The sequence below is a fragment of the Carettochelys insculpta genome, chromosome 20, assembly GCF_033958435.1.
Source record: "Carettochelys insculpta isolate YL-2023 chromosome 20, ASM3395843v1, whole genome shotgun sequence".
Lineage (NCBI taxonomy): Eukaryota > Metazoa > Chordata > Testudines > Carettochelyidae > Carettochelys > Carettochelys insculpta.
In genome coordinates this window covers 7,165,880-7,182,338 of record NC_134156.1, presented here as the reverse complement: position 1 = coordinate 7,182,338, position 16,459 = coordinate 7,165,880, and the positions used below count along the sequence as shown (strand labels likewise).

Genomic DNA, 16,459 nt, shown 5'->3' with positions numbered 1-16,459 from the left:
CTCAGTGGGAAGCTCCTGTTAACCCAAAGTGAAATGCCTCCTCTATAGTGCTCTCAGTTCATAAAGACCGAGGATAAGAGACACCTAGACTCCTACTGGACAAGCCTCTTCCCTTAAGCAGGTAAGTAGGGCCCTACCAAATTCATAGTCCATTTTGGCCAATTTCACAGACACTGGATTTTTAAAATAGAAAATTTCATGATTCCAGCTACTGAAATCTGCAGTTCCATGGTGCTGTAATTGTAGGGAGCCTGGCCCAAACAGGAGTTGGAGGGTGCTGACAGGTTGTTTTGAGAGGTTGCGGTGCTATTACCCTTACTTCTCCGCTGTTACTGGTGGCAGCAGTGCCATCAGAGCTGGGCAGCTACAGAGCATCAGCCACCCAGGATAGTATTGCCACCCTTACTTCTGCACTGCTGCTGATGGGGAGCTGCCTTCAGAGCTGGGCACCTGGCCAAGAGCCACCGCTCTCCCACTGCTCAGTTCTGAAGGCAGCAAACAAGTAATAGTGACAACACAGCGAGCTCCTCCCTCTTCCACCCCAAAAAAAAACCCCTTGTGACCCCCTTTCGGTCAGGACCCTCAATTTGTGAAAGCCTGGTCTCTCCTGTGACATCTGCATAGGACAGGGTAAAAGCTGACAAAAGACCAGATTTCACAGCACGTGACATGTTTTGCCTGACCGTGAATTTGACAGGGCCCTAGAGATATGAGACCTAAAGGGAGACTGCCCACTTTGGAACTCTCAGCCTGGCATCTACCCATCTCATTTTAAACCCCAAATATCAATGTTCTCATTTATTTTACTAGGAGGAAGGTAGCCCTTGAGGAGCAGAAACTGCTGATAACCTTCTCCTGCTGAATCACTTCACCAGCAAAGATTGGGGCTGAGTAATTCCTTTTCAAAGAGAGAGCAAGCCAGCATGTGTCTTGTGCTTAAACACAGAGCCTTCACTATAGATTTCCCCAAGCCTTCCAAAGGTCAGCCTCACTCAGGTGGAACTGTGCCTTGTTCTACTCTACTTTATTCCAGATAAAGGGAAAGGCCACAAGAAAAATGGAGAGAGTTAAGATTCACTGTTCAGTTCTAAGATCAGTTTCTCGTGAACCAATGATGAATGGCTGGAACTGGAAATCCAGTGCTGTGCCATTTAGCACATGATCAATTCCAGCTTAACTGAGCCCAGAGTGCTAGAGGAGCCAAGCACCCTATGTTGGAATGGGCACAGTGTCCATCTTTGTCCACACAGCACATATTATGCCAGAGAAATGTCCAAGTCTGTGGCCGGAAAAAAGTCATTTGTCCAATTCACTATCCCATCCAAAACAGCCATAGGAAAGGCTCGGAAGGGAAGAGGAGAGAGAATGGTGTGTTGGTTGCATTTGTTTTTAAAGCACACCATTCCATCAATGGAAGATTAAGACTGGCCACATATTAGAGAGTCAAGTGATGGCAGGGAGCTAAATGCTCCTACAACAGAAATAACTGTGCGAGGTAGCAGCTGTGGCAGAGTAAGGCATCACACGTTAGTGCACATATGAAATAAGTGAGACAACACACTATTTTCAGCTCATTCAGGAATGAAAGTTGTGAAATGACAAAAACATGCATATACTTTGGTCAAGAGGATAGGGGGTGGGTACCAGTAGAAACAAACCATTTGCGGCTTCTAGAGAAGATAGCTCTTTAAAAAAATGGAGAGTAAACACAAGGAAAAACTGTTTAGCGAGTATCCCTCAGAGCGAATATGAAATACAACAGTGCCCATTAACGGCCAGGTGCTCCAACATGGCCTTCATCAACCCTCTATCACACATACAGCTCATATGCTTTGTAAGAACAAGGTTAGTGGACAGCTGTCTCTCACCACACCACCAGTTAGGCTGACACTGAAAGGGAATTTGGGAGGAAATACACAGGTGAGAATAATCGGGGCAGGACTTCGCAACTGCAAAAAATTGCCAGGCCAGCTGAACTGATCATATGCCTCATTTGAGGATGGATATTGAACATCCTTAATATTCCACTCATGCAACCAAATCCACATATCTCCAACTGAGTACTAGCGCTGCAATGTTCTGCAATGTGGCAACACGGACTTGAAACAACATGGGGGAAGAGGAAAGCTTGTGCTCTGCTGACCTGTATATGCTGAACACTCCAGCTCTTGGAGTTTTCAGACCAATTTTCTGGGGTCAGATGGACAAAGCACTCACTGGAGATCCACTCCAAAAGGCCTCTCAAGAGACGCTTCTTCCCATTCAGGAAGATGGCAAGTTATGCTTACTGCACCAAAAAGCTCTGTTTCCCCATTGCATCTTCCGCACCAGGCCCTTGGAAATTTTACTAGCAGCGGACAGCAGTGCATGTTATGTCCTGCAAAAGCTTTATGGTAACATCTCTACAATACTGACTCTGCCAGTCTTGTAAAAAGATCCCATGCACAGCATGAATTTTAATTTGGCGAGGCTCAGCTGCAGTACCTGCAGAAGTGATTCAGACAGAAAGCAGAACTCCTGTATTAGTTTAAACTTTATAATGAAACAAGTCCTCCCTTGCAAAACAGCAAGAGTGTTGTTACATGTGATGGACAAGACTTGTGCTAAACCTGGGGAGAAGGGGAAAAAAGCAGGAGAGAACACCTCTGAGATAGCTTGGGAATTGTGTGCCTAGAATGTGAAGAAGCAGGATAGACAGGTTTAAAAGCAAGACATGTAACAGTATGTGCAGCTAAGACAGCTGCCCAGCTCAGCATCAGGTGAGCAGACAGCAGAGAAAATGGGAGAGCCTGTGGTGCAAACCTCATACAAGTCTCAGCTGAACACTGACAAAACATATATGAGTGCTTACACACAAACGCCTGAGGTTTAAATACTCAGGAGGGTAAACCAGAGCGCCTGGCAATAAATAAGGCAACTGATAAAATAGGCATGTCAAAAGCTTGGTGGAATGAGGAAAAAAATCAATAGGACATGGCAATACCAGGGTACAAAATAAACAGGAATTGCAGAATAGGTTGTGCTGGTGAGGGAGTGAAAGATGTACTACAGATAAAAAAAAAGTATCTTAAATAAATCAAACTTCTTGCCCTTCTCAGCACTTGCCGGGGGGGGGGGGGGGGCGGAAAATCAGGGACAGCTTGCACTGCACACCAACGTGGCTACGCTGTTTCTGATGAAGATGCTCTAAAAGGGCGCTCACATTGGCTTAAGAACTCCATGTTGGCAAGAGTTGGTAGCTATGCTGACAAGCTCCTTCACTAACCCTATGTGGGGAATGGCAGGGGGAAGAGTCAATATAAATGTCACTCAGGTTTGGATTTTTAACACCTTTGAGTGATAGACCTGGCCTATACCTGTTCTTCTGAGAAAAGAGATGGACTAAGAAGGGATAGGATAGAGGTCTGTCTAATCACAAATGGTGTGGAGAAATTGAACAGGGAAGTATTTATCCCTTCACTAAAAAATGAAAGTGTCTGATACTTTCTGGCCATTTGAGTTAAGTTTAGGTACTTTGTAAGTCTTAGATATGCACGCAACAGTATCATGATCTTTTAAAAGTAGCACTTACATTTGAGCTCATGTGTCTGACCACATCCCGAGGGACCACTGAGCGATCTTCGAGCTTCAGCTAGGAGAAAAGAGGGTGGGGGGGGAAATCACAACTAGGTTTAGTGCCTTCAAATAATATATGGGGCAAAAACTAGGACACAATAAGTGAGACTATTTAGCTGTCAATACTCCATACTATGGAAAAACAGGGAGTTTCATTCGAGGTCCTCAAATTGTTTTTAATAGACATGGGATGAACCCTCTCAGCACCTTTCAAGATAGGCATTACAACCATTTCGTAGCTCAGAAACATGGCAATTAAGTGAGCTGTCCAAAGTTTTACAGCAATTCAGTTATGTGGCAGTACAAGGAATAGGACACAAATATTGATTCAGCTCCTGGTTCTCCCAACCCACACTCAGTACCCTACGGTGGAGAAAGGCCATGGTGACACAGGTGAAACGAGATCGCACAGCACAGTTCCCCTTTTTCCTGCACTATTCATGTAAGCCAGGGATTCCCAGCGTATGGGTCGGGACCCAAACATGGGTTGCAATTAGATTTTCTAAGGGTCGCTGGCTGGATGGCTCCGAGCTGCATGTAGCTCTTTAAGAAGCCATCTGCAGCTCCCGTTGCTGCTGCCGCTCACTCCTCCAGCTCCCAGCCCCTGCCCTGCTGCACTGAAATGGACTGCACTTTAATTGGTTTAATAGCTGGCAGGATGGATCTGGTCATTAAACCAGTTAAACTGAGTTCCATTTCAAAATGGCAGGGCAGGGAACTGCCCGTGCTGCAGATGGGAGAACGGAGTAGGAGGGCTAAGAGGAGCCACGTGGAGGTGGTGGTGGTCTGGCAAAGGAGCAGTGGGGGGCAGCAGTGTTTCTTGTGTGAGGTGGGGAGGGAGGCAGTTTGGGGCTGAGAGAGGCAAATCGAGATTCCTAAATTTCTTTTTCCCCCAGGGGAGAACCTCTCCCCCCCCCCACCATTTTGAATTGTCCTGGGTAACAAAGTCTTACTGAGCAATAGCTCACACACAGCCTTGGGCATCCAAACTCACTGAACTGAGGCAGGGAGTGGGGTGAGGCAGTGAGTTTTGATGGATGAAATGTAGTAGCCAGACCAGCATTTCTGAATTCTCACCCCCCGAGTTCTGCCACTGACCTCCTGCGCAGCCTTTGACTACAGCCTCAGCTAAACATGAGTAAGCTCAACACAGTTTCCGAAGGTGTTGTGAAGGTACATTAATTACTGTCAGTGCCATTTTGGGGATGAAAATGCTGTGCAGAGTGCCATTACTGCCACTTTGGACAATATCCTGGGAGCTTCCATCCTCCATTCTTGACCCGCCGGTTAGTATCCTGCTCTCAAGATAAACCTCTAAAACACTGCACCAACCAACTATCCAACCACCGAAAAAAACTTGCCCAGGGTCCTTCACGTCCTACTTGAAAAATCAAGAACGGACTTTTCCCTAAAATACGTGCTCTAGGAATTACTTTGGGGGTATTCTATAGCCTGAGGCATACAGGAGGTCAGACAAATGACTCTTCTGACCATGGAAGCTATGAATTGCCTTTTGCCATCAACCCTGTCCCAAAATTCAGCCCTGCTTCATCAACATTTGGTAGACATCCAAGCAATAGCCTGAGGCTGGGATCAGTGATTTAGTCAAATATTTGTAATCCAAGGGCAAGTGCTGGAACCAGACACCCTGGTATGTATTGCTGTATTTTATTGAAAACCCATAAGGTAACCTACAATTAACCATACTTAGTAGTTAAAGCAGGGCCTGAGAGTCAGAATGCCAGATGTTTTTCCTTCAGTTCTACCAGGTATGTCTTTGAACATGTAAACTTCACATGCCTATTTGTGATTCTTCCATCCCCTGTCCCAACTCTCAAGAGTATCGAGGGACTCAGTTTTTGTAAAACTGTTAGAAACACTTTGGTGAAAAGGGTATGATACATGCATATTTATTTTAACAAACACACTGTGGGTAATTATAGCATTTATCTTCTCAAATACTCACCCATATATTGCCCTCTGATATGCTAAAGAATTAACTTATTCTGAAATTCCAAGCGTACCATTTATGCTGATATTTTAACATGCATTAGCGTCATTGCAATGAAATTACTCTGCTGGTAACGCATCATAAATTAAACTTTACTTACTAAATCACACTTCTTTGTTACTAAACAGTGATTGGTAGATCTCTAATGGGGACAGAATGATCTTATGTCAAGCAAAAACTTAATTTTTTTTTGTTTCATAACTGATCATATTACAAGAAACTGCAAAAGAATACTGTTCCCACGCTGCTCTTAATAGTTCACACAAACTCATGAAGAAAGTGGCCTGAATAGTACGCACACTTCCTGGGATTTTTCTTCCTCATTAAATTAAAGAAAAACAGCCTCATCTTCAAATCCTTCCTAAAATGTAATGCACTTGAGTTGCTCTGTCTTCCCTGCTCTTTGCCGTGGATTTTAAAATGCTCCACCCCAGGTGAAGCACAACTATTTTATACTTCTCTCATGCAGCCAATAAGATGCACCTGGTTTGGTTGCCTGGATGAGTCAGCAAAGCAATGCTACATCTGGTGTGCAGGCTTCCAGCACATGACAAGCCTATCGGTATGTTTAGAAATTCAGCTGTTAAACAAAGGCTACCCAGTCCCAGAGAAAAAAAAAAAAAAATCAGAAGAAATTTTTTTAAAAATTCATGTTGAATAGTAACAGAGATAGCTGTGCCAGTCTATATACTATCGTAACAAAAAAGCAGTCCAGTAGCACTGGAGTCTGTTCTGGCCCGGCTATGGTCTGAAGAAGTGGGTCTGTCCCATGAAAGCTCATCACCTAACAAATTGTTAGTCTCCGAAGTGCAACTGGACTGCTTTTTGGTTATAAAAATTCGTGGTTTGCCTTTTGGTGTACACGCGCTATTCAATTCACTTAAGTTTCCTCTACTTCTCTGTCAGTGCCTTGCACAGCAGTGCCGTTCTCAAACGAAGTGCCGCCTCTCAATCAAAGTCACGTAACGCAATACTTAGAGTACTTTTAAGCAAGGGTGAGGAACCTGTGAACTGTGGGCTGGATCTGGCCTGTGGCTTGTCTGGATCTAGCTGTGAGGATTCGGGTTCACGTCCCTGCCCGCTCCCCACAGCGGACAGCCAGCACTGAGGTGCCAACGTCATGCCCCGGTATGCTGGATTACCAGAGATGGTTCCCTGCTGTGGAGAGAAGAGTGGCCTTGAGCGTCTTGGATCACATCCAGCTGCAGCTTGCCTGGATACAGCCCATGGGCCCCTGCCAGGCAGGAGGAGGAACTGGCTGGGTGCACTGCTGCTCCCTGTCTCCTACCGCTAAGGCAACAGCAGTGCAGGGAACCAATGGCTTGGAGACTTTTCCTTTCCTGCTCCCATTGGCTAGAATCACGGCCAATGGATGCAGGGAGGACAGTGTCTGACCCCGCAAAAAGGTCCCAACCCCTGTTTTAAACCTACTTCTCATTTGCTATAGTGCTCTCTATGAGAATCAATACTGTGATGAGGCTGTTGCATTCCAATCACACCCCTGGATAACGCCAAGTCGGAATCTGAAATCCCGTTTCCTAGAATAACCTGCTTTGCTATTGCTGAATAGCCCTGGCATTTAGCCAGGTCCTTCCACTAGTCAGATGCTTTGGCCCAGTCTGACAGCACTCCCAGCACTGTGTAATATACCCAACTTTCAGCTTCATACAAATCCATAGCCAGCAAGGCACCAGCCTCATCTTAGAGAAATGCTAGTCCGCAATGCCTCATCTTTTCCCAGGTCGGACACTTTTTTTGTGGGGGGAGTTGGTTTGTTTTTGGCACAGGGGGAGGAATACAAATCATTCCACTACTTATTTTCAGCAGCAAGATAACAGCTGAGATTTCATGAAACAAATTATTCCAGTTTAAAAACTGAGCTCTGTTACCCTATGCACAACTTCTGATGTACCGACTCGTCTTTGTAGACTACTCAGGATGTGCTAGAGTTAAATTCTCATTGTGATGCATGGAGATTTAACCAGTTAACCCAATAAAACTAATGAGATTTTCCCTCAGACAGCCAAGCTCGCTCTGCATTAACAGATCAACGTGGAGCAATTTGTTTGGATAATTCAGAATAGCCACAAGTGCCAAGAATCCATCAGGAAAAACAGTGATCTATTTTGAAGCTATAAATGGCAAATACTTCCTTAACAGAAATACTATTGAGACTGTTTTTGAACAACTTTCTCTGTTGGTAAATCAACAAAATAACATGTGTTTACACACAAAAAGGTGATATTAATCCTCAGCGAGATCTCTGAAACAGGACACATGCTTAAAAAAAACAAGAAGTGCTAAACAACAACAACGTAACTAAAATGTCAAGCTACTACTTTGGTTATGCTGGGAATTTCACCACCACAATGAGACATCCTGAATTGGTGTGTGGGGGGGGAGTGCAGAGGTCAATGGTTATCTGAAGCGAGGGGGAAATACAGGCACACACACACGACATTTGCCATTTTCGCCCCTTGGGGCAGTTATGGGATATTTTAAACTTCTTACTTTCCATGGAGATAAAGAAATAACTATTTCTGCATGGGAATGGGGGGGGGGGGGGGGGGGATCATGAAGAGCGGCAGCTGCAAAACAAGCGTTTTTACCTATCTCATAGAACTGGAAGGGACCTTCAGAGGTCATTGAGTCCAGTCCCCTGCCTTCACAGCAGGATCGAGCACCACCCTGATAGTTTATCTGTTTCCCCAGACCCTTAAATAGCCCCCTCAAGGAGTGAGCTCGCAACCTTGGGTTTAGCAGGCCAATGCTCAAACCACTGTGCTATAATTGTGCTACAAGAAAAATACTGTAGCACCTTAAAAACTAACAATTTTACTTATGTAGAGAAGTGGATCTTACTCACGGAAGCTCATTACCTAATAAATAAAATTGTTAGTCTTTCAGATGCTACAGGACTGCTTTTTTTTTTTTTTGTTAAGCTACAGACAAACACGGGTACCCCTCTGAGACTATTTATTGATGTTAATACTGAACACTCCTGCTCAGGCTGAAGTGAGACATGCAAGCTAGTAAACAAGCTTAACCTGGAGAAACGCTACAGTGCTAAAAACAAATGCATCTGATGCAAAGTAAATTGTTTCTTTTTGGTTACTAATGGGCTGTACCCATACCACAAAAAGGTACCACAACTGCGCACATTGTTTGCTCAATAGAGGGGAGCTCCTGACCACATAGGTCTGGGAGCCTGAACTACCCCTGCGGAGGGTAGCCATGTTAAACTTTGAGGTGCCACAGGACTTCATGTTGCTTTTAAATCCCTACAGCGATACTCTCCAGTTTAGGAGTTTGGAACGGAGCAGGGATAACAAGGAGAAGGTGACTTGCCTTTGACACTACCCAAGCTGAGACTTCAGCCCCCAACGCTGCCCATCACAAAATGCAGGTAACACAAACGTAATATATAGCTAGCAGGCACAACAAGGAGCAAGCTGCAATTAAAAAAGATGGGGCGAAATGATCAATCTTGATTATACCCACTTCTGTAGGAATATTTTATGCAATGAGAACCGCATATAATATGGGAGGGATAGCTCAGTGATTAGCACACTGGCCTTTTAAATTCAGGGTTGTGAGCTCAATCCTTGAGGGCAGCCTTTCAAGGGTCTTGGGTAGATTTAAAAAAAGAAAAAAAATCAGTCAGGGGTGCTGATAGGTAGGTGCAGGGGACTGGACTTGATAACCTCTCGAGGTCCCTCCCAGATCTACGAGATATACATATCTCCATGTTTCTCAATTAACACTGGAAATACAAATGTTAAAATGGATGAGCAGAAGAGAATAAGAAAGATCCTTTGGAACCGAAGGGCAGATGACAGCCTCTCATAAAAAGAAGATGAAAGGTATTTTCCTCCCACACCTGGAAAAAAAAAGCAGAGACTAGCTGTTTTTAACAGAAACTCTGGAAAATATGCTGTAAATGAGCAAGTAGGTTCTTCCCATCTGACTCAAACCTTACTGCAGCCATGTCTATTAGTTTGCTCTTAAGTGAAATTGAGAGGCTCAGAGTAAAGGATATCATCAAGAATGCTAGTAAGCCAGCTTCTGACCTGCACAGGCTTGATGGCAGTCTGTTTATTTCTCCTTCCTCTCCTGTGGCTTGTTGCTCTGCACCACTCCTGCTCCCTCATCTTGTGTCATGGCCTGTTTCAAATCACTGTTTCAACCATTGCTGCTGAACTCATGCACATCTTGCTCAGACACTTACAGAAAGTCTGTTTTGTGCTTGGATTAAGCTTTCATGATTTAGTGCAATGAAAGAAGAGGAGAGAAAGAATCAAGTCATTAGGGTATGTCTACAATTACTGGGGAGGTCTGCACACCAGGATCGATCTTCTGGGGATCGATTTTGCTGTGTCAGAGAAGACGTGGCAAAAAAAAAAAAAAAAAAAAAAAAAAAAAAAAAATCTATCTCTCCGGGCTCAGCCATCGACCCTGGTATTCCACACTGACACGTAGGGTAAGGGATGTTGACATTAGCCCAGAGAGACCGATCTACACCAGGGAAGAAAGATAATGATATGTCAATTCCAGCTACACAAATGGCATAGCTAGAATTGCATATCTGGGATTGACTTGGATCCCTAGTGTAGACCAGGCCATAGAATTTACCATTGTTCCAGAATCTCCTTTTCCATGAAAAGTGTGAGGTTAAATGAGGATATATTAACTTCATTGTGTCACTATCCATTTCAATCCTCATCTTTAAATTTACCCACCAATGAACCATCCCGCCTTACCCCAAGGAAGGTCGCTTGGACTGTCTGACTGTTCCTCGCTCTAATTTCCATGGTTTTAGTTTCCTCCCAGCAGGTCTTCCTGCACAGAATGAAGATCTTAGCAAATCAATGCACTGTACCCCTGTCAAAATTAAAATCTAATGCCCCTTCTTTGGGCATCCCTGCAATCACTGTCCCACTTGAAAATATCCAGTAATCCCCATGTTGTATTTTTATTTTTAAGGGGATCATATACTTCGCACCTCTGAAGTTGCCATGGAAACCTATACTTCCAAGGCTAGGGATGTTCAAAAAAAAATCAAGTTAGCAACGAAGACTGGGAAAGTCTACTGCAGCAACAGGTAAAGAAATATTGCAACATTCTCCCTGAAAAACACCAGAAAATGAAGACCCAGAATCTGCCCCGTACATTGTTTTAACCCTATCATTCAACTCTCTCTCTCTCTCTCTCACTTTTCAATTAATGGCATCCCCTCAAATACCTGCTTCTTCCTGAAGCTAGAAATTCATGAAAGCCCAGGGGCACGTGCTAGACCTGGTCTACACTAGGGATCAAAGTCAATCCCCGGTACGCAATTCTAGACACACCATTAGTGCGGTTAGAATCGACGTATCAGGATCAGCTTTGATCTCTGGTGTATATCAGGGATCTTCAAGCTCGTGCCAATGTCTCTTTATTCCATGTATCAGCCCATGCCAGAGAGATCTGTCTTGCCACATCTTCACACCTGTGGCAAAAAATCATTCCCCAGAAGGTCAACTGCAGTGCGTAGACCTTCACCGTAAGTACAGACATAGCCCTAGAAGCAGTGCTTCCTTCCCAGGCAGGCAACTATAACAGCCAGCTCTCAAGTTATTTAATGTAGCTGACCCTTTGCTCTCTTGCTGGGCAGGTTTTACAGCGCTAGCAAAGCAGCTTTCAGAAATAAATACCTTCCTTCCTCAATCCAGGACTCACTGAAGCAAACGCATTCCACCCCTTTCTTCCAACCTTCCTCCCAGAAAACAACCCCTTGCACCCTGCAATGCATCTTAATTCAGACCTCACACTTCTAAAATGTGTGGATGCTGCCAAATGTTGAGACAAGACGCCTCGATTTGAGATGACTTACACCCTTCTTGTGTGTAGACTTAGCACAGGGATTGGCAACCAAAAGAGCAAAGCGCCTTTTTTTCGAATACAAATTAAAAAAATTCAATAATTCAGTAAAAAATTCAAGAGCTGCAGTGCATGTGAATAGGAGACAGTCCGTAATAAATAACATCACATTATACTTTTTGTAACCCTTATTTTAAGAGCAGTGCGTGCACACATCCCATGATGCACTGCACATATTAAAGGGGGAGTTATTCAATGTTTCAATATCCCATTGTTTCCTATTCAGATATGAGTTAATTGTTCACTGAAATATCAAAAATAAATCAGGAGGGTGTTTGTGTTTTAAAAAATACAAAACAAAACCAAAAATCTTTGCAATTGTAGTGTCACAAAGAAGGAGCCACAAAGAAGTCCTTAAGGAGCCACATGTGGCTCTGGAGCCCCAGGTTGCAGACCCCTGATTTAGCGTAACAGCCAACTTATGTTTAGCCACTGTATGTTGGAAACAAAAATCATGCAGTCAGGAGAATCTGGCCTTAACACAGGCAGACACACAGAAAAGTATCAGCTGCAGCATTACTAACGGCAACAGAGATATTCACATCATGAGAATGGGTGAGAATGGGCAAGCTAACCTCAAGTTCCTGCAGCTTCTTCCTGATAAGTATACGGTTTTGCCACTGCAAGTGTATTCCAGTAATGAAACAAGATAAGCAGACCTGGAGAAGTTTTTGCTAGCTTTGAAAAACACAAACTCTAATGAGTAGGCAGTCTGAGGTTTGTGACTTTTTGTCTAGTGAAAATGACTGACTAATGTTTTTTCTGTTGGGGGAGTGGTGCGTTGTTCATGCTGACAGGAGAGAACCCCTCCTGCCAGCACAGTCTTCACTGAAGCCCTATAGTACTGCAGCATTCTTGGTGCAGGCAAGCCCTGAGTGTTTGATGAGGCACTAGAAAGCATCTTCCTGTTCTGATCTCATACCTTGGAAAATCAGGAGATCTGAGCTGTGTTCCCAGCTCTGCCTCTGGATCAGCGTGATTTTAGGAAACTGAAGCACGGTAATTTGTCCAGTTGCAAAGTGGGGACAGAGGCCACTTTAAACTTTCACATAATCTATCTCACAGTACCATAGTTGCAAGAAATCAAAAGCCTCTTGTGCAAGATGCAGGCAGTGTGTCTGCTTTATTATACACAGAAATCTTTGGCAGAGCTGTCCTGCATTAGTGTCCTCAGACACAAGATACCCTGGACCTACCAACTGAGAACGTCTTGGGGCCCAGCAACTGGGAATCCTCAGCTTCCCACCTGAGTGCCAAAGTGGTTTTCACTAGTGCTTACTCCATGTGTAAATGAAAAGCGGCCAAACATTACCACTCTCCAGAAACACGAGGGATTTTATTATTTTTGAATCAAAGCACACAGGTGCTTGTCAAGTATCAGAGGGATAGCCATGTTAGTCTGTATCCACAAAAACAAGGAGAAGTCCTATGGCACCTTATAAATTAACAGATTTATTGGAGCATCAGCTTCTGTGGGGAAAGACCCACTTCAAAGGCGGATGTTGCATCTGGCGAAAAGGGTCTTTGCTCATGAGCCAATAAATCTGTTTGCCTGAAGGTGCTGGTCAAACAGCCGTACATTACAGGTGGTAACTCAATGTGACCGAAGGTGGGCAAGAGTTGAGACAGAGATGCAAACGTGATCTCTTCTGTGGCTAAGCACGGAGCCACACTTGAACCTTCAGGAGATGCCCAGGGCTAGCAGACCCACCCCAAAGGAGCTCTACTAAATTAAACAGATTTCAAAGTGCCCAAGGATCAGTTGTTTTGAACATACCTGCCAATGCACCCCAAGACACTGGACATCCACCTCAAAACGTGTCCTGGTCTGAAATATACCACGAGAGACCAGTGTCAGAAAACATGCCTCCACTTAGGCTTCTTCAACAGATGCAAGGAAGAAAAATCCAGAAAAAATGAATGATCCAGAAGGCAGATTTTCAAAATGCATACAGAGGAGTTAAGTAACCCAACCGCCTACTTCCCTTTTCACATTAGGAAGGCCCTCCTTCCTAAAATTGAATTATAATACGGTACAGTTCTCCTGGTTATTAGGCATGCAGATTTGGAACTGGTTGATAATTTCTAACATTCAGTTTCATACAAGCATCACCATGAAGTAGATATTTTTCAGTAAGAATGCCACAAGACATGCCAATTACAACAAAGTACTATGAACTGTGTTTTACATTTGAGACATGTTACACAGCCTACCTCCCCCACCCACAAGTCGTGTTAGATGAAATTAAAGGCCCACCTGGTTTTGCCTCCATAGGCAGCAAATACTCTCTACCTCCCAAGAGCCATTTATGAAATAACACAACGTTGAGTGGGAAGAACTGAGAGGAGGGAATCCAAATGCTCACTGGTGATCTGCAGATATTACGCACCGTACAGAGCACATGACTGGTTTCAAATTGTATCAGTTGCTCAAGTCCCTTCTTACTCATCTCTTCAGACTTAGGCCAAGCTCAAATCTTTCCTCTCAACACATTACACACAGTATTTTTGTGGCTCCTCTCTGGGTCTTTTCAATCGCAACCAGTGTTTTTTTCGTCTTAAAAAAAAAAAGAAAAGAAAAAGAGCAGCCGCTACTTAGCCGGCTCCCTGCCCCACACCCCCACCTAATCCCATATTTTAGGCTGCCGAGGTGCCTGCAACCAGTACCAGCAGGAAAAAAGCACCGATAGGAACTATTCAGAGGCAAGGCAAACAAGACTGATCAGTACTGTAGATCAGGGATCTCAACCTTTCCAGACTTCTGTACCCCCTTCAGGATTCTGATTTGTCTAGTGCACTTCCAAGTTACATATTACTTAAAAATAAAGTGTCACGGTACACTATTACTGGAAAAAACTGCTGATGTTTCACTTTGACTGTACAATTGTAAAATTGAAATATATTGCACTTAATATTTCAGTATAGAGTATGTAAAGCAGTATAAGAATCATTGCCTATATGAAATGTGAAGTAATATGCAGTTTGCTACTGTTTTTTTTATGTAGCCTGTCGTAAAACTAGGCATACATCTAGATGAGATTTACCACCGGGAAGACCTCTATGTACCCACATGGGTACATGTACCCCTGCTTGATAACCACTGCTCTAGACAAGTAGTTCTCAACCTGGCTACATGTATCCCTGCGGGTACTCAGAGCTTTTTCAGAGGGTACATTAACTCTGTGTCTCAGCCCTTTTTATGAATAAAAAATTGGACTTATTTTATGGTCATCTAATTTTTATTTATTTATCCTTTTTGCACAATTGTAAGTAGGATGGCAAGTTTATTGCCTATTAGCAATTTCTTCCAACCAACCAGCTACCATTAAGTTGTTTAAATGAATGTGTTGCAATGGTAGAGAAAGTTTGTCACGTGTCTGAAAATTATAGGTATGGGGGTACTTTTTTTCCCCATAAAGTTGAGAAACACTGCTCTAGATGGCCACTTTTGGACAGATGCTCATTATACCAATATATTGTCTAGTTTATTTTTAATTCATTCAAATGCCCTAGCTATACATTTTGTTTTTATACTACTAATAATCTCTGTATTACTCTAGTGCCTAGGAGCCTTAGTCATAGTCATGGATGAGGACCTCCCTATCCTAGATGCAATGCAGACACAGAACAAAGAGTCCCTGCCCCAGGAAACTCACTGTAAGGACCAACTTTGTTTTGTTCGAACAGTGCCTAGCAGGACGAGGTGGTCCTGGCCCATGACTGGGACAACTAGGAACTACAGCACTACGAATAGTGACATTTGTGGGACAAAACTTTTTGTTCCTTTGATCCAGAGGATGCCTTTTCCATGTTCTTCAAGACAGGGAGTGAACTGCTCTACCCCGTCAAATATCTAATCCACCAACAACCACCTCTATTCGCTATGGCAGAAGCTCAGAAGAGACAAAATTCATGCATCAGGTTCACTTGTAATCTGTGTACATGATGAACTCTGCAGCAAGGAAATCAAATTCTAACATGAACAGTCACATGGATGTCCCTGGTCGAGAGCTGTCAAACGTGTTTATTATACTCGTTTACAAACTATTTACATATTTCTGCAAATTTACACAACACATTAGAAAAAACAGAGCAAGGTGCATTCCCTGGCTCAGTGAAAGCACAAGCTGGAAGTCAAGACAAACCATGATGCAATAATTTGGGTAAGGGAGAGCACACAGTACAAGACGGGAGGGGTTACTTGTGTTATTTAAAGGAAGAGAGATTGCTATCAGCAGACATAAGCAGGAGAATTTTCCCAGCACAGGGAGCTACATAAGGTATGAAACTGAGAATGGGACATGATGGAGGGATGACTGAGAGGACTCAGGAGAGAAGGCAGAAAGCCAAATGAAGATTGTATTTTAACTCTTCCCTTCATTCTGCTCAGAAGACAATCATGAACGCAGAGTTCTTATGATAACTTCCCACCCTTTCCAGCCAGCCAATCTGAAATGACGGAACAAGAATACTTCAGCATTGCATTGCCTGGTTTACACAACCTAAACAGGCTCTGCCTCTGTGGGCTCTACTTCCCCTTCCCCTGAACTAGGAGCAGAAATAATTGTAAACATTGTGACTGGTTAATACTAACAACCCAAGGGCATCACATCTGAACAACAAATACATACTTGCCTGAGCCCCACCAGGATGTAGGGACGTGACTTGACGCTTCATCAGCTACACAAAGTAGGAAGCACTGACCTAAACTGACAAGTATCGGAGGGGTAGCCGAGTTACTCTGTATCTTCAAAAACAACAAGAAGTCCTGTGGCACCTAAGAGACTAACAGATATTTTGGAGCATAAGCTTTCGTGGGCAAAGATCCACTTTGTCAGACGCATGAGTCATCTGACGAAGTGGGTCTTTGCCCACGAAAGCTTATGCTCCAAAATATCTGTCAGTCAATAAGGT

The 16,459-nt window shown here is 43.7% G+C and overlaps 1 protein-coding gene across 1 annotated transcript in view; it reads right to left on the bottom strand.

Annotated features, from left to right (window-relative positions):
* UBE2O (ubiquitin conjugating enzyme E2 O) overlaps nt 1–16,459 on the bottom strand; it is a 94,067-nt gene that overhangs the window by 35,975 nt on the left and 41,633 nt on the right. Inside the window, exon 2 of the mRNA XM_075014584.1 lies at nt 3,572–3,631. Coding sequence (XP_074870685.1) covers nt 3,572–3,631 — 60 coding nt within the window. The remainder of the gene's footprint in view (nt 1–3,571; nt 3,632–16,459) is intronic.